The sequence below is a fragment of the Rana temporaria genome, chromosome 1 (assembly GCF_905171775.1).
Source record: "Rana temporaria chromosome 1, aRanTem1.1, whole genome shotgun sequence".
Classification (NCBI taxonomy): Eukaryota; Metazoa; Chordata; class Amphibia; order Anura; family Ranidae; genus Rana; species Rana temporaria.
Window position 1 is genome coordinate 280,056,785 of NC_053489.1, and position 19,473 is coordinate 280,076,257.

General features: G+C 38.0%; 1 protein-coding gene across 3 annotated transcripts in view; it reads right to left on the minus strand.

The window, feature by feature from the left end:
* PCSK5 (proprotein convertase subtilisin/kexin type 5) overlaps positions 1-19,473 on the minus strand; it is a 508,063-nt gene that overhangs the window by 182,526 nt on the left and 306,064 nt on the right. Inside the window, exons 20-21 of one of the 3 annotated variants that reach the window (XM_040356101.1) lie at positions 15,117-15,232; positions 6,291-6,849 (exon numbers count right to left, since the gene is read on the minus strand). In XM_040356101.1, the coding sequence (XP_040212035.1) occupies positions 6,743-6,849; positions 15,117-15,232 (223 nt within the window). In that variant the 3' untranslated portion in view covers positions 6,291-6,742. Of the gene's footprint in view, positions 1-6,290; positions 6,859-15,116; positions 15,233-19,473 lie in introns of those variants that run through there. The other 2 variants (XM_040356092.1, XM_040356083.1) reach the window with 2 other exon arrangements.

Genomic DNA, 19,473 nt, shown 5'->3' on the forward strand with positions numbered 1-19,473 from the left:
ACTACATTGTTGGGGTCGGGGGTCCGAAAACCAGTCAGTATCTGGTATGACCACCATTTGCCTCACTCAGTGCAGAACATCTCCTTCGCATTGAGTTGATTAGGTTGTTGATTGTGGCCTATGGAATGTTGGTCTATTCCTCTTCAATGGCTATGTGAAGTTGCTGGATATTGGCAGGAACTGGAACAAGCTGTCATATACGTCGATCCAGAGCATCCCAAACATGCTCAATGGGTGACATGTCCAGTGAGTATGCTGGCCAAGCAAGAACTAGGATGTTTTCAGCTTCCAGGAATTGTGTACAGATCCTTGCAACATGGGGCCGTGCATTATCATGCTGCAACATAAGGTGATGGTCGTGGATTAATGGTACAACAATGGGCCTCTGTGCATTCAAAATGCCATCAATAAAATGCACCTGCATAGCATACATCTGCCTATCCCATAACCCCACTGACACCATGGGCCACTCGATTCACAATGTTGACATCAGCAAACCACTCACCCACACAACGCCATACACACAGTCAACTGTCTGCCATCTGCCCTGTACAATGAAAATCGGTGAAGAGAACACCTCTCCAAAAGGCCAGACACCATTGTATGTGAGCATTTGCCAACTCAAGCCGGTTATGACGATGAACTGCAATCAGGTCAAGACCCCGATGAGGAGGATGACGAGCATGCAGAAAAGCTTCCCTGAGATGGTTTTTGACAGTTTGTGCAGAAATTCTTTGGTTATGCCAACTGATTGTTGCAGCAGCTGTCCGGGTGGCCGGTCTCAGACGATCTTGGAGGTGAAGATGCTGGATGTGGAGGTCCTGGGCTGGTGTAGTTACACGTAGCCTGCAGTCGTGAGGCCAGTTGAATGAACTGCCAAATTCTCTGAAACGCCTTTGGAGATGGCTTATGGTAGAGAAATGAACATTAAATTCAAGTGCAACAGCTCTGGTGGACATTCCTGCAGTCAGCATGCCAATTGCACGCTCCCTCAAAACTTGCAACATTTGTGCTGTGTGATAAAACTGCACATTTTAGAGTGGCCTTTTATTGTGGCCAGCCTAAGGATATGCCACACCTGTGAGGTGGATGGATTATCTCTGCAAAGGAGAAGTGCACACTAACACAGATTTAGACAGATTTGTAAACAATGTTTGAGAGAAATAGGCCTTTTGTGTACATTGAAAAAGTCTTAGATCGTTTAGTTCAGCTCATGATAAATATGGGCAAACACAAAAGTGTTGCGTTTATAATTTTGCTCAGTGTATATAAGCACATGTTGCATGGAGATTTATCAAGCGGTATATATGAAATGCAAATTTTTGGATAGAGTGGTAAGAGTTAGAACTTTTTTTTAATGTTTTAACTGTTGTGTGAGTCCTTGTGTCAGAGCTTCCCTCCTTACTTCTGGTCCTGGTGACAAGAGAATAGGAAATGTTCACAAAAAAATCTTCACAAGCAACCCACATATGTAGAATTTTCTTTTAATCGATCATCAAAGAGGGGTCATTACAAACCAGTACTGCTAAAAGATCCCTTTATTATCAATTTGTCTTGATAAAAAAATGATAGTGTGGTCCCCAAATATTGGTTTGTTTTGACAACTTCTGAGTGTCCAAACAAAAGACTATATTCTACATATGGAGGTGTACTGGGGAGGAACACTGTAAGTGAAAGCGCTAAAGCTAAAAAAAATAGTCTTCTCTTAAGAGCCAGGCCTTAAGTACTGTTATTGCTGCTAGTAGCAATAAATCAGAGTCTTAATTTCAGTCCTCCAGTATATGTATTAAAATTAAAAAAAAAAATGTTATTCGTTACCATTGGAAACCTTTATATTAAATAAGTCCACTTGTACTTTTTTATTTAACAAATTGTAATCAAGCAACAATATTTCCATACATATTTGGATTGTTATTAAATCCTGTATTAGACTAAGATCAGAGGAAGCGACCACAACATACCATCTGTATTTACAGAAAAAGGATTCTCTGATGCTCTGGTAGGGATCCTGAAAATACATAGTTAAAGTGGTTCTAAAGGCAGAAGATCTTGCATTAAAGTGTAAGTCCACCCTAACACTAAAATCCCTGCATCTACAGACATCCACGATCTAACACTAACCTATCTAGCCCAGTAAAAAAAAAAATCAGTATACATACCTTTTTTGAAGCTGATCTGATCCGGTTTCAAGCACTGGAAGCTCTGCAGAGGACACAGCCGACAATGGCTGTGAAATAAATGGGGAGTGACGTCACCCATAGACTTACCATGGGGCTTCCGTTGTCGGCTGTGTCCCCTGTACCCGCCTCAAAAGCGAAGCCACACCTGGCAGCTCAATGTGGAATCGAGGTCAGATCGACCTCAAAAAAGGTATGTATAGTGATTTCTTCTTTACAGGGCTAGATGGGTTAGTGTTAGATTGTGGATGTCTGTAGATGCAGGGATTTTAATGTTAGGGTGGACTTCTACTTTAAGATAAAAAAAAACTTCAGTGTGCAGCAGTCCCCCCTCAGCCCTCCTAATATTTACCTGAGCCCCACTTCGATCCATCAATGTTGCACGAGAGACTCGGCTGTCCGGGAACACTACCTCCTGATTGGCTGAGACACAGCAGGGGACACCATTGGCTCTTTCTGCTGTCAATCAATGTCAGTAAGCCAATGAGGAGAGAGAGGGGGCGGAGCTGAGTCACGGCTCAGTGTCTAAATGGACACAGAGCAGTGGCTCTGCTCGGGTGCCCCTATAGCAAGCTGTTTGCTGTGGGGGTACTCCTTAGGAGGGAGAGGGCCAGGAGCGCCTGCGAAGGACCCGAGAAGAGGAGGATCTGGGCTGCTCTGTGCACAGAGCAAGTAATTATGACATGTTTGTTATTTTCAAAAGACAAACAAAAAACGAGACCAATATCACTTTAATTGATTCATTAAGGGTTCTCCTGTTTAAAACAATAGTCAGAAGATCTGCTTCCATCTGCAGTCAGCAGTTAGTTAGCATTAGTCTCCTCCTCCACTGGTCACATTGGAGGAATTTACCAGGTCTTTTAAGATGCAGAATAGATAATTGGGAGCACAACATATACATCATTTATATCAGTATTTCTTGATGAATCAATTACAGTATATAGGGGATATCTCTAATTAATAGGCTAATTAGAGGCACACATGCAATGCATGTTATTTGTTTTTACATAGTGAAACAAACTGATCTATTATACCTTCTGCAGTTGATCCTCAGTTTAAATTTCCACATTTTGCTAATAACTGAAAATTGCATAATATCAGTTATATCAATCTCCTAATCTCATCATTATATCATTGTAAGCAAGAGGTTTGCAGAACTCCAAAATATTAAAGCAATGCAAGACATACGAATCTGAATGAACAGAAAATTTGGTACAGAAATAACATATTAAAATATGTCAAGATTAATTGAGGAAATGCTAAGAGCGTTATGCAGCAGAAAACATTATGAAGCACTGCAGATAAGACTGACAAAAGTGCACTTTTCAGCAGATGTGTGCCACATGTTCATCATAATTTATGCCACTTTTAGCATTGCAGTTATTTATCAAATAACAAAGGGAAAAACACCAGGAAGCATAATGTGCAACATACTTTTTTCACTATGTAAATCTAATCCTACTCCTATGAAGTTATTTACAGTTTCATATTAGGCCAGCTGGAAGCAGTACATATAGCCTTTTTGTGCCAATCCTTACATTAACGCAAACCAAGGCAGGCAAAAAAGTCACTTTGATGACATCTTTCACATTTAAGTGGGTTTTTGGGAAGGCTATGAGGTTTCAGCTTCCAGTGCAAATTAGAGAATTGAGAGAAGTGTCTTACTAGTTGGTTGCTATAAGCAACACAGGCAAATACATTTTCCCACTTACTTATGTATAGGTTAAAATTCTGGATTTTGTATCATATTGTTAGCCTATTTGAAAGAGGCATGCATTTTCCAGAAGACATCAGACATTTTTTTTATTTGACAATGAGAATTTACCTGAATTTTAGTTGGTACCTATTAACATTGGAAGTGATAAGGTTTCATAAAAAAAACTATGTGCAAAGTGCACATGTTGAGTAAAGTAAAACTACTAAGTGCAAACTGTAGTAACCTACAATTACCAGTAAAATTTCCCCTCAATGTAGCACAGCTAAAATGTGATTTGTTGCTATTGGCTATTGATGTTTTTATAAAATAGACATGTTAGTCTACCTTTATGATTTATCCAGCATAAAAAACTTAAATCACATTTTTAAAACAATGCCTATGTTATAAGGTTTACTCGGTTACATAAAAGAAAAATTGCACTTTTTTGCATGATCCTAGGCTAGAAGAAATTGAAGTGAAAATAGACCAGCCAACATATTGCTTATATTGTTCTGCAGTTGCCAATGAATTTCCAGACTTCTTTACACATCTATACTTGATATGCTGGCCATATATTCCACTTATTACAAGCAATGCAAAGGATTCAAGAATTTACCATATTAGTAGTGTATAGTTAACAAGTGAAAAGCAAAAATAAAGGAAAAAAAGAATCTGTATTGTCAGCCCAAGGGAATCTTCCAACTTCCTGGAATCTTTTTCTTATGCAATCCATCCAGAGATAGACTTTTTTTGAATTTTGTGAGTCAAGAGCTCAACTCATGAAGATAAAGTACTGCTTAACATGGCAGAGACCCACAGTTTTCTAGGGCTTATCCTATTCACATCTGCCGCATCCCAAAAAATACTATACCTATACTATACACCTATGCTCATATAAAGGCCAGGAGAAACATATTAGGACAATGAGTAGTGATATGAGATACATCTACTCCCTGCAGTGCATCCCATAATTTGCATAACATTTACAAGCCTTCCTGGAAAGATTGGTGCTACAGAAGAAAACCTTGGAGGCTCTGCCGTTTAAGGATCAGTAGGTTACATGTAAACAGCCTCTAAAATTACAGTGACAGGTATACTAAGCCTAGTGTCATTTGGTGGCCTGTGGGTTTCTCTTAAAGTAGAGTTCCACCTGAAAAAAATAAAAATAAAAGTCAGCAGCTACAAATAATGTAGCTGCTGACTTTTAAAATAAGGACACTTACCTGTCCAGGGAGTCGACGATGTCTTGGCCCGAAGCTGACCCGTCCCTTGGCTCCGGGTGGAGACACCAGCATCTTCAGTAAGGGAATCAGGAAGTTCACAGCCTGGTTCCCTACTGTGCTCATGCTGCGTGTTCTGAGTGATCCCTGCTGTCTTCTGGGAGCTGTGTGTGTCCAAGAAATCAGCGGGGGGGAGGAGGGGCAGGACATGGCGTAGATTCCTGCGGATACTACAGTGCTCTTTTGCCGGAAGTGGGAACAAATACCTGGATTAGACAGGTATCTGCTCCCCCCTGAAAGGTGCCAAATGTGTGGTGAAACTCCGCTTTAAGGACAATAAAACCCCAAAAATAAGATTATTACAAGAGCTATCAATAACTTTTAGGCTATTTTTTTTTTTACATAAGATATTCCTAATAAAAAAAAAAAATAAGGTTGGGGGTAATATTTCAGTACACACAACAGAGTTCATGTTGGTTGCTCTAATAAAATGATTTTACAGCAAAATTTCTTCAGCTCTTCATAGTTCAAATTAATTAATAGCGTAATCTGTAGGTTTTACTTGGCAACATGTAATACAGTGAGAGCGATCTAACATTCTGAAGGTCACAGCTTTGCTATACAGATATGCTTTTAATTCAGCAATGACACGATAATGATAGTATGTTAAATTCTTTACTATTTTTGTCTTTTGTGGTTGGTCACAGTTTTAAAGTAGGACTCCAGCCATAACATTATCTTAGTTCAGGATAAATTCTTACCTGCTCCATTCTACATCTGTTATGGCTGTCTGTGCTCCTGTTCAGAGACCTTAATCACTTCCTATCCCAATACCTACAGATTAGGTGATGGAAAATCTCCCCAAATGGGACATAGGCATAAAAATCTTACCAATATTCTAACTACTTTCCCACTCTATAACAAAATAAAAAAGAGTACTGGTTGGAGTTTAAGAAGGTACACTCTTACCACTTTAATAAAAATCTATTAATCTTGGTAAAAACTCAAAGCCAATGCTTCCCATGTATTCTTTGATTACTGTTTTGCAAACCCTGAGCTACATCTAACCAAATCAAATCTAGTTATGCCCTCTTTCACTCTTAAACATTATCAGATATAGGCACTGTCCGTATGCCGCAATGATAGACTGTTTTCAGCAACAAAAACGCAGAAACAAAGAAAAATAAAACTAGTGGATAAATAATTTTTTGTTTATATTTCACAGAAAAAAAAAAACAAGACGTAAATCATCAAATTCATTAAATGGCAAGTCATCTTGACACTAAAGGGGTTAAAATATGCCATAGCCCATCCTGCCTCAGGTAGACCAAACAACGAACAACAAAAGGAAAAACCTTTAAGCTGACATCACATCATTAGCTGACTCTTTATTTTGGCATCAATGCTTTGGTCACACAATACTGACTGCAATCCAGGTGCTTGAATGTAAACACCCAGCAATACAAGGTAGGTCTGTTGTAGTTTTTTTTGTTTGTTTCTTTGAAGTTCCAACGAAACAGTTCACCATTCCCCCCCACAACAGGGGGGATGAGGGCAAAGAGAATAAAAGAAAGAGGTGACTTTTTATTTTTAATATGAAAAATCTAGAAGTCTAATAAGTGGGACCCTCTGCAGTAGTAGCAGCTAAATCACCCCTTGAGTGTACATGTTCTGCAGCAGAGTTGCTGAAGTACTTTCCTTATACACAGGTTGTTCTTTTTTACTAGCATACAGAAGCCACCCTCATCCCACGCTTCTTCCGTTGCTTTCCCGAGGTTGACAGTAGGAAGAAGTAGAAATGTAAGGATTTTCAAGAGCAGATGATGAACATGGAGGAAGGTTTGATTTGTAAGATCAAGCAGATCAGGTGGAAGAAACCATTCAGCAGCAGGAAACAAGGAAATTTGGTCCATCAGAGGAAAATTTCATTTCAAAACAGTTTCGACAGGTAGAAATATAGTGGTCCGACAAGGAGTGATTGATATCCATTGATAAAAGAGAGTAGAAAAACAAAACAAACAAAAAAAAAAAAACAAGAACAACATTAGAATACAAGTTTTAGAAATAATAAATGTATACATATAGAACAGCAACAGAAGTGTAATTTTCAAGGATAACATTTTTTATATAGAACAAAGACACAAATGTACTTGACATACGGGACATAATTAGCATTCTCAATCTTTGCTATGTGAAATCACATATGGGGCATCTTGTGGGTGTCACTATTTTAACCATTTGTTAAAATCCATTAAAACACATACATTAGACATACATCCAGTAAGCCCCTTTGTAGCAGTCACACATCCATTAACAATCTCCTTTGCAAAAACAGCCTCATACCCCAAAAAGCCCAACTGCAAACCAGAAACCATTACTTTTGGTACAAATTTAATTTTGTAAGTGCTATTTCAACATGCATATGGAGGGAAACTGACAAGGCTTGTGGCTTAACTTCCTCACGGCTTAAGAATCTTCTGGGGTGGTACGAGAGGAAATACAAAAGATGATTAGAACCTCACCTACAGTAACATCCCAATTCTTCCCTGTGGTTCAAACCACCATATTGAAAGAAAAATGAGCAAATTGCCTTCAGCGTATGGAGTATTGCAACAATGATATTCCAACACAGCATCGCATTGAAAACAAATGTAAAATGTAATAAAGATATGGAAGATCAGGGAGGAGCTCTCAGTACCATGTTGCCTTTCTTGAAATCAATTTTAGTGGCAAAACTAATGAGAATTACTGGGATTGGCTTTTTTAATGTGTGTTTTGCAAACAACACCATATCTGGGCTAGCCCAGATACAATATAGTGCATTGTTCTGCGCTAAAATAAACAAATACCAGAAGAAAATGGCCCAAAGAGAAAATAAACTGCAAAAATAAAATTTTTGACATTTTTAAGCTGGGATACCTTAAACAGTTCCAGGCCATTCTTTTCAACAAAATCTTCGCATGGGATTTTGCATTTAACATATGTTATGCCTTGTATTCCCTGGAAAAGTCTTCCTTTGTGTATACCCAGAGACTCCTGTTGGCTGCTGCCATCTTAGATGTACAGCGGGTATAGAAAATAATTACCCCCTTTAAAAAAAATCCAATTTCGTTGCTTTGCAGCCTGAAATTAAGACAGCCACAGACTTTTTTTGTATCCAGCAGAATTTACTTATATCATCCAAGTGAATGATATAACACCAACATGTCAGGGAAAAAAAATAAATAATCAAAAACAGAATCACTGAGTTGGAAAAAGGATCACCCCTCATAAAATGACTTGTAAACTCAATCTGGTGTAGCTAATCCCCCTTTCAATAACACTCAGTCATTTGACTTTCAAATGTGATCAGCTGCGGTTATTTTGATTAGCTCAGCATGAAAAGAGCTTTCCTGGAGCATTTCAGTGCCTGGTAGTGCAACTTAAGAAAACTATGGGTGGCAAATCACTGTCAAAAGATATCCAGTGTAAAGTTGTGGACAGGCACAAATTAGGAGATGGATACAAAAACATTTCAAAGGCTTTACTAATGAAACACAGTGAAGTCTATTAATAAGTGCAAAGTATTTGTAACAACACAGACCCTCCCTAGATCAGGACATTGCTCCAAACTGGATGAATGAGCTAGGAAGAAATTAGTCAAAGAGGCTACCAAGAGGCCTACAGCAACTCTGAGGCCCCGTACACACGACCAAGTTTTTCGGCAGAATTTAGACAGAAACTCGATCGGAGCTGAATTCTGCCGAGAAACTCGGCCGTGTGTACACTTTCGGCCGAGGAAGCCGACGAGTTCCTCGTCGAGCCAAATAGAGAACATGTTCTCTATTTCCTCGTTGTTTAATGAGGAAAGTTGGCTCGCCGACATCCTCGGCGACTTCACACAGAACTCGACGAGCAAAACGATGAGTTTTGCCCGTCGAGTTCCTCGGACGTGTGTACGGGGCCTCAAGCAGTTGCAGGAATTTATGACAAAGAGTGGTCATTGTGTGTATGTGACAACAATAACACAAACTCTCCACAAATGTGGCTTGTATAGGAGGGTTGCAAGAAAAAAGCCACTCCTCAAGAAGGCAAACATGCAGTCACAACTGTACTCTGCCAAAACACACCTTGAAGATTATGAGACCACATGGAAAAATGTGTTATGGTCAGATGAGACTAAAATTAAATTCTGTGATCTCAACACTAAACTATGTCTGGTGGAAATTGAATACAGCTTACCATCCAAATAACACCATTCCTACAGTAAAGCATGGAGATGGTAATATGAATTATGGGGGTGTTTCTCTGCAGCAGGGACTGGAGCTCTTGTCAGGATAGAAGGAAAAATGGATGGGGCAAACTGACATCAAATTATTGAGGAAAATGTGCTGCCCTCTTTTAGAAAGTTGTCAACGGGAAGAAGGTTTACCTTCCAACATGACAATGACCCAAAGCACACAGCAAAAATGACCACACAGTGATTGAAGGAGATAAAGGTGAATGTCCTTGCAGGGCCTAGTCAGAGCCCAGACTTAAACCCCATTAAAAATATGTGGAATGACTTGAAAACTGCAGTCCACATACCGTCACCATTAAATTTAGCTGAACTTGAAAAGTTCTGCAAAAAAGAGAAGGCACGTTTTGCAAAGTCTAGATGTGCAAAGTTAGTAGAGACATATCCCAACAGACTAAAGGCTGTATTTAAAGCAAAAAGGTGATTCAAGGGGGAAATAATTCTTCCAACTAAGCACAATGATTCTGTTTTTGATGTATTTATTTTTATTCTGACATGTTGGTTATATATTTTACTTGTATGTTAGAAGTCGCACTGAGTAAATACAGCTGGATAAAACAAAAACAGTTTCGGTCTTTACTTTAGGCTGCAAAGCAACATGTGTTTATTTAAAAGGTGGGGGGGGGGGGGTGATACTTTTCTATACCCAATGTAATTTCAGCAGTTCCAGCACTCTGTAGAATGGGTGCTCAACCTGTGGCCCTCCAGCTGTTGCAGAACTACAAATCCCATTATACCTTTGGGAGTCATGCTTGTAACTTTTATACCTCATTGGACTTGTAGTTCTAGTAAGTTCAAGGTCACATTGCAAGTTTAGAAAGAAAAACATTGCAAGTAAGCATTTTTAATACTTGATTTTTATGTGCTTTTATTTGCAATTCTTTAAATTGGGGACAGGGTCTCTGTAAAGCCTATTGGTTTAAAAAAAGAATTCAACCTTGAAAATGTACACTGTTATTAGTTTATTATGTATGTCCATATTTTACTACATACACTAACAATGGTCATGTATAATTTCTAGGTAGTGCTCATTCGCAATGGGCAATGTTTCATAATGTTTCATGTAGGAATAGTGGTAGATTCCTCTACTGCATTTAAGTACCATTGAAAGGCTGGTGGGGGTTTAAACATTGTGCTTGATTGATTTCCTGAACGCTGATTTAAAAAAAAAAAAAAAACATAAACACCCTTTTTTAAAGCCCTTTGTGAGTTTTGTGTAGTCTGACATTAATTCATTTTATTTATTTACTGTAATGATATAGCATCATAATATGATACATACAAACAGTGACATTAGGAACTGACCCTGAAGGAATTTCCCTACCAAAGGCAAACACATGCAAACTTCAAGACAACCATTGCACTGCACCTACCAATATTGTGCTTTTTTGGATTGTTGAGGTAAACCTGAGTTCTTTGAGAAAACCCACACAAACAAATGAAGAACAAAAAGCTCCATTCAGTGGGTCTCTTATTGGAATTAAAACTTGTATTTAAAGCTGCAAGGAAAGGGTGCTAACCACTTAGCCACCATACTTCCCCCTGGCATGAGCTGCAATGGAGCATTAGCTTTTTCTGGCAAACATGTTCAAAGGCAAAATGCAGACATAGTTCCGTAGCTTTCATACTTATTCATTACTCAGTTTTATGTTCTGCTTGTAGTTCAATTTAACCTATTTGTTCTGCTCTGTTACCTTGAAAGTATACTAGCAACAATGCAGTTTCTTCTTGAAAGGAGATTTAGTTAAAAGGGGAGTAGATGATTTGAAGGTATACTGGATTCTGCTTTATGTATAGTGCAAACTATTAATGAAAGCATTTTAGTCACAAAAAAAATCCACAAGGCCTAGTTAGAAAAGGTAACCTTTTTTGTTTTATTTTAATATGAATTAAATACTTTAAAAGTGTCTCTCATTTCTACTGCTCTAGAGTTTTCACTCCATATTTTATATTTTAAAAGTGAAAACTATTTCATGCCAATGGGTGAAAATATTATGCTACCGTGATCTTATCCTACTAACTAGTATTACAAAGAAGAGAAAAAAAACCTGAAAATTGCATTTTTTGTTCTAGTAAGTTATTTTCCATTTTTTATACTGTATACTGTTTTAGAGGGTTGATGATAACATATTTTTAATATCCAAGGCATTGGAGCGTTGCGACCAAGAAGGTACATGGTCATATAAAGGGTGATGTAAAAGTGGCATGAATTTCTTTTTTAATGGTTGGAGATTACTAGCTGCGTTATTTACTGATGTGACAGCAGTGCAAAAACATTGCAACAGTGCACTGGTATGATGGCCATGCAAATTGTAATAAAGCACTTTTTTATTTTTCAAGATAGATTCTTCCAGCCAATATGAGCATAACACTTTTATCCCATTACTTTTAACAATATTCGCATTACTGTTTGGAGAAACATAGGACAAGGTTTGAAATAATACCATTCTGGTAAAGACCGTGATATTTAAAAGATAACTTAAACATAAAGGGCAAACAAAATGTATTATCTTATAAGTGGGCATCATAGGGGTTAAATGAACAACTTAAGCTGCCAGGATGCATGCTTCTGTTCAAAAAACTGACAATAACATCTAACACTACAAAGAAAGACAAATGTGACTTTTACACTCTATAAATAAGGTTGGTGTGAAGAGGCTTATGCTGTCAGATGTCTTTCTTTGTTAGCTGTCAATACACTGAAAACATTTCAAGGAAATTCTATCATTGCAATAAAAAGGGAAGAAAATCAAATGTGAATTATAGATGTAAAATAAATTAATCCTGGAAAAAAAAAACATATCTAAACAATCAATACGCATTTCATAAGATAAAAATAAAAAGAAAGTGACGTGAGTCGAACATAAACATTAAACCTTAAGCACAGTATTATGTACAGAATTCACAGAAAACACAAATATCCTTGATCAACGGCGTTGTTTAGTGCCTTCGAGAAAGCATTGTGTCGGTAGTGGTGCTTGTTTTGATACAATCTTCATTTAATATATACACATTTTAGTCATCTGTATTCTTTTTCAATTTGCAACACAAGCTAAAATAGCATAGCTATATGGGAGCATATTCTATTATAGTAGAATACATTAGCATTTCTGGTGTATTCTTCCTGTATTACATTTCAATAATCATTCATCATTACAACAAATGTTTAAACATCTAAATATACACAGAGAACTTTTGAATTTATGTTAAACTAGTGTCACAGTATTCTGAAATATTGGCCTAGAATGAAACTCCTAACAAATAGCTAAATACATACAGTAGCTAAGCATGTGAACTGTTTACTTAATAATTTTATAATTCTGTTGAAAGAGTTTTATAATTTACACACTGCATAAGCCAGGCAGTTGAGAACGCTATTTCTTGGTTCAACTTTGCATCTTTCTATGTTACCTCTCTACCTCTAGCCTGCTTACTGTACAGTGAGTTGGCGTTATCACCTCATTCAAGTCAGGGAGAATTAAATCCTAATAAAAAATCATTCATTCATTAATTCTACAGTATACATTAACATGCAAATAATAACCAGATTCTCTTCTTTTGGCATGGTCTGCCACCTACATCACTTTGGTTAGTGAGGCTACCCATCTCTCAATAGAGAATGTCAGGTTGGCAGACCATGGGTACTGACTAATGTTCGCATATCAGAGTGCTCCCGAGGCACTTTTGTTGGAAGTGCTTCCTATACATAATAACCTTTTTTTTACCCATGGGGTTGCTTTAAATTACTAAGATACATTTACCATAATTAACTCTGTCTGCATTGTGCCAACAGATCTCTATTTCAGTTGTACAATAGATTTGTACACTGCCTAGTCCAACAAAGGGTTAAAGTTCTAGAAGTTGGCCTTCTTTACTGTATGTTAATGACAGAAAGCTCAGTGAGTGTCTTTTTGTCAGTAGAGACAGAATCACTATGAAATTGTTGAGTAGCTTGCAGTCTGCCCACAGGCCTACAACAAACATCCAAAAGGTAAGATATCATTTTTTTTTATTTTTTTTAGGTATGCTGTGTGAATGGAAGCATATAACAAATACTTTGTCAACAAAAGTGGAAATGCACTTTAATACAGTACTCTCCCTTTCCCAGTTTCTGTTCTCAGTCGATGCCTGCTACGGGAAAATGTGTTGGGTAGAGCTGGATTTGTGACATTACTATGCACGAGCCCGCTGGTGAGGTCCCCAGTTGTGCTGGATATTTGTTTGTACGGCTTCTGATTCAGTTTTAATATGCAAGTGCAATGATATATTTTAAATAAATGGTGTTTTTACTATGACGTGTCTTCCATCTGTCATCCTCTATGTATAAGAGAACTCATAGTGACACGTCTTGCATTGATCCAGTTGATACTCTGGGATACATTATAACAGTGGAGCCATGACCATATACAGAGGAAGGCCATACAGCCTTCAGCCTGTCAATGATTTTATCAGGCTGGCTGCACAAACCACTTGTGCCACCCTGGGGAATAAACATGGCCCTCTGTATAGGTGTACTAATCCATATGCCTGTGTGATTGAGCCCTATACATACTCCTTTTATAGCATTCTTATTGGAAAAGCTACAGTATATTTCTAAACATTTGTCAAATTAAGTAAACAAGGTAGAATGGGATCTAATTACACAAAACGTACATTTTCATTTCATTGCTTTTAGATCAAAAGGCTGCTGTGCTCTAATTGGTGACAATACATCACCAGGTATCACTTGCTGATCTAGTTAACAAGTCCCTCTCATTTAATTGTGTGCGGTGACAGATGAAACCAGACACAGAATTCTGAAAACTTCCTCCCACATAACGCTGTTAATCATATAAATCATGCATTGGAAATGTAGAATTGATGGTCATGAGATTCATCACTGTCTTGAATATAAAGCAAGATAAGTGCAGTATTTTTGTTTGCTATCCATGTCATTAACCTGAGAGAAGCCCCCAAGAATCCTAGTTATATATGCCATGAATTTCCCATAACATTAACATCAGCCTCCTGTTTCTGCTGATAAATGAGCCCCATTATGCCATTTGTAATAGATGTGCTTGAATGAATCTGTATTTGCACAGTGTGAAGAACTCTATGTTGGTTCAATCATTCTAAAATTGCTAGGTACATTGAGGAAAGGATATCAATCACAGTATTTGCAGTGCTGTCTGACTAGCACTATACAATAGACATGCAGCATTACTCAGTACAACCTGCTGCTTGCAATGAAAACCTTGTGCTTGTAATTCACAGTTTTGAATCTGAGCAACACTGCCCACAACCTACATTAACGTTGGCACTCTTTACAATGCATGTCACGAATACCAGTAAAAATAAATTGTTACAGGACACTGCTATATATTTGAAGGTCAATGTGGTTATAAAGGTTTGGGTTTTAGAGATAAACAAAGTGGAGACAACGTACCGCAGATTTCAATCCGTGTCTGAGCAATCCTTCACTCATCCTACCACCAGGCACACTTGCCGCTATTTATCAAAGTACTTATCAGGACAGCCTAAGATTTGGCATAGAAAAAAAAGCACCATTCTCTTGAAAATATTGGATTTTTCCTCTGGGCGGATATCCAGGATTTTGCAGCCAGTTTAGCAAATAGATTGAATGTACTTGAAAGTATTGGTCTGGTCACACTACTCAAATGATGTAGATGTTTACGTGTCAGTGGAAGCATATATCTGTATTTACACCACATAGGATATTGAAACTCAATTGGATTTCATCAACTCACCATCTTTGCAGATTGTTCCCACCATACAAGTACTTCCTTCTAACAAATAACCCTCAGGACAACTCGTACAGTTCCTCTCTCCTGGGCCAGAACATGTTGAGCAGCTCCCGTCACATCTGAGACATAAACATAGCAAGTGTCATATGTAAAAGAAAATCACTATAAATATAAAAGAAGCCAACATTCCTTTGACTGGTGAGTCTCTAAAACAATGACAACTAATCAATGAAAGTTTACAACCACTTTAACATGTGCGCTCATGTTAAAGTGGTTGTAAACTTCCATTCATTATTTGTACCTATAGGTAAGCCTAACCGTTTAGGAGATTTTGAGTAGTTTCAGTTTTCATTATGATTTAAAAAGAGTAAACACAGTTGATTAATAATACATTGCTTCGGCCAAACACTAACCATGAGTGAAAGAAAAGTTTTTGTGTTATCATTTATATTCTCTGAAAAATGGCCAAGGAATCATAAATTCTGCCAGGGTATGTAAACTTATGAGCACAACTGTATATAAGCAATATCGATGTGAAGCACCTTTGTCAAGCAGATTGCTAGCAAACATCCAAAATTAGTTATATATAGTCTTTTGGTCACTGTCTTCCCCCATTTCACATTTGTATAAGATGAATTGAAAAAGAGTGCAAACTATTTAAGATATTTAAAGTGTTATTAAATACACAACAGTAAAATCAGTCTGTATATGCAGTAAAGCATGCTTGTTATACTCTGCATTGTGTAAAAAGGCTGTTTGATCCTGTCTTCTCTGATTCTCACCTTCTTTTATGGTCCCCAATCCATCTGCTGATAGTACAGAGCCCTAAGAAGCACTCTGCACATGTTCAGTTTGGTGTGTATTGCTATTTTTTTTTTTTGGGAGAGTGCATGTGATCAGCACAGGGTCACTCAGCACTGTCCAGACAAAGGGTCAGGGATCATGCAGCCTCATAGAACAGTCAGGGGAGAATGAAAACTCCTCCTACAAGTAACCAATGCTCAGCCAGACACTGATAGAAGTCACAAGACTGCTATATACTGCTGATGAGAAAAGGTATTTAGCAGTTTATATTTACTAAAATAATTGCATTTCCATTTTTTGTATACTGTGGGAGACCAAATATAGTGAATGCAGGGTCCTGGGTTTAGTAACACTAAGTTCTGTGAGTAAAAACAATAAACAATGTATAGTATATGGGGCAGATCCACATACATACGCTGCGCCCGGCGCAGATGTCATATACGCTACGCCGCTGTAACTTACTTTGAGTTGGTTTGAATCCTCAACGAATTCGCGCCGTAAGTTACGGCAGGTAGGGAGTGTGTTTCATTTAAATGAAGCGCGTCCCCGCACCGAACAAACTGCGCATGCACTGTCCCTAAAATTTCCCGGCGTGCATTGCTCTAAATGACGTTGCAAGGAAGTCATTGGTTTTGACGTGGACGTAAATTACATCCAGCCCCGTTCAGGGACGACTTACGCAAGCAACGTAAAATTTTCAAAATTATACGCGGGAACGACGGCCATACTTAACATTGAGTACGCCACCATATAGCAGCTTTAACTATACGCCGAAAAAAGCCGAACGGAAATGATGTAAAAAAATGCGACGGCCGCTCGTACGTTCGTGGATCATCGAAAATAGCTAATTTGCATACTCAACGCGGAATACGACGGGAACGCCACCTAGCGGACGCAGAAAAATTACATCTAAGATCCGACGGCGTACTAAGGCATACGCCTGTCAGATCTAACACAGATGCCGTCGTATCTTGTTTTGTGGATACCAAAACAAAGATACGACGCGTAAAATTTGAAATTACGCGGCGTATTAACAGATACGCCGGCATAATTTCTTTGAGGATCTGCCCCTATATCTTTAGACTGGAAACAATATGTACATTTATCTTGTGATGCTAAGATGCTAAGAAGGCATGTTAGGGCATTCTGTTATAAAATGGTTATAAAGAGGCCTTACAAGTTATACAATTTTAAGCATGAAGTGTTGAATTTTTTTTATAACCTGTCAAAAATGGTAATTACACTTATCTGATCTCCATTAATCCTATCGGGAAAGACAACAGTATATAGAGGTATCCTATAACACATTGCCACTCTGAGGAGCACAGCTGGTGTCATTTTATGCTGGAAAATCATGTATCTGTCCTCGCCTTCAGTACTGAAGCCTTGTGAAGATATGTAATGAGCATTAATGGGTGTAATTGAAAGCAGAGTTCTCTGCATCTTTTTGATGTAATTGACTGTGGCAGTCTCTCACTGTTTTAATCTGATGTGGATGGGGAACTGAAAGGTTTCATTAGAGGAAGATATTTACTTTAATTGGCACCCTTCCCATTCAATGCATTAAAAAATCACCCCACCTCAGCTGTCATTGCTCAAAGCACTGTGTCTTGGAAACAGCTTTTATTATTCTGCAAAATAACATAAATCATTCCCTGATACCTTTCTTTATGCTGGTCTCATATTTATTTATTTCTGTTGATACATAAAGAGTTATATTCTCCCAAGAGCGGCACAAAAGGTATGCCCCAGAACTGTGTCCTTTTTACCTTGGAACAACATTGCACTGTGTATCCATGAATAATGATATCTACTTTTTAGAACTGCACTTCTGCATCTTATACATTATGCTCTTTTACAATGAAGGCATAGTGTATACCTGCCGATACCAAGTACATATAAACAATACAGATTCTTCTTGGCCACTCTAAATACATAGCATCACAAATAATCAGGTCAGTCTTCTACATTTTTTATTTTGCTTTGAACATAGACTGCATCGCATTTTTATAGGTTGCGTACAGTGGAGTATAAACATCTTTTCTAGAAAATTTGATTATGAAATCCCAGTCTTCTCTTGCAATGCCTTCATAAGGTGTAGCTAAACAAATTAACACAATAATCATATATTGCAGCTAACTAGTTCTTAGATATAGTGGCTGCATTAGTTATCAAATTTATGTTTTTTTCCTTTAATTTCACCTGGTGCTCCTACCGGTAATGCATTTCCTGTCCTGTGATAACTTTCACTCTAAGCCCTGGTTCACTCTAGAGCAGGGGTCTTAAACTGGTGGCCCTCCAGTTGTTGCCAAACTACAAGTCCCATCATGTCGAGTCTAATTTACGTTTGATTCTAACATCAGGACCATCCCTAGTGCTGCACCCTCACTGTCAATGCTCTAGAAGCTCATTGCCTAGCAAAGCCAGCCACCAAGGATTGACACTACGAGACAGTAAGTGGCCAGTAAGTGGCCTCTTGGCAATCCTGACAACTTGCCAGCAAGAAAACTGCTTATGTCACATGGCTTTTGGTGAGTATGCAGCAAGTGAATTGTGGGGATACATGTTTGTTCTTCAAGGTTAGTAACTCATAAAGTAGCAGTGAATGAAGAATAAAGGATAGGAGAGGTTATGAACACTCAGGCTTTGTGCTTTTAAAACAATGTAACACAAGAGAATTTCCAGCACTACATTCCCCTGATATCTTTTATTAGACAAGCACTAAAACAAACAGAGCTAATGTGTTTCTACCTAGTCAGACTAAGGCCATGTGAGGCAGAAATGCGTCAGCTGGTTGCTCTGTTTATTTGTTTGCTTGTCTAATAAAATAAGATGTGGAAGGACATGTGGTAGTGCTGGGAAATTCTCTTTTGTTACATTGTATCTGTGCCTTAGAAGAAGACAATTTTTCTGTGCACCGCCAAGGAGGTGAATGGGTCTACTGTGGGTGTGAACTGTACAGTCTCTTGCTTTGTACATTTAAAACAAGTTTACCATAACAATTTTTTTTTTCATTTCCATAGATAACATATATATGCAACTAAACAATCCTAACTTTTTGCAGCCAAAGACAGTGCCACCTTAGCCTGTATTTATAATTGCAATTGCCATGGTGCGTCACATTTGACCAGCTATGGCCCCAGCAATTTGAGTGTTTAAAAGTTCAGTTGAGAGCAAACATGAGCACACTGGCAACCGTCCCTAGAGGCATGTCTTGAATGTAGCATACACTGCACTCATGCTAGGAAAATCATGTAAATGAAAACAATGCAGAATACATTTCTATGCTTGATTAAAGATTTGATAACATATATTAAAGTTCCAATTTAACACGCCACACATGATAACCACTTGAGCACCTACTTTTATTAGTTTGATTAAGTTGCAAGATTAAACTTATATGCTTAAGTGAAATTTAAGGCAAAATAAAAATTGCTGTCTATCAATAGCTTTAACTCAGTTTTTCTTTCTGAGCTCCAGACAACATTTTCTTTATTACCTGTGGATCCTGTAATTTTTGAACCTGCAATTTTTCTACTTCCTTTAACAGATCAAG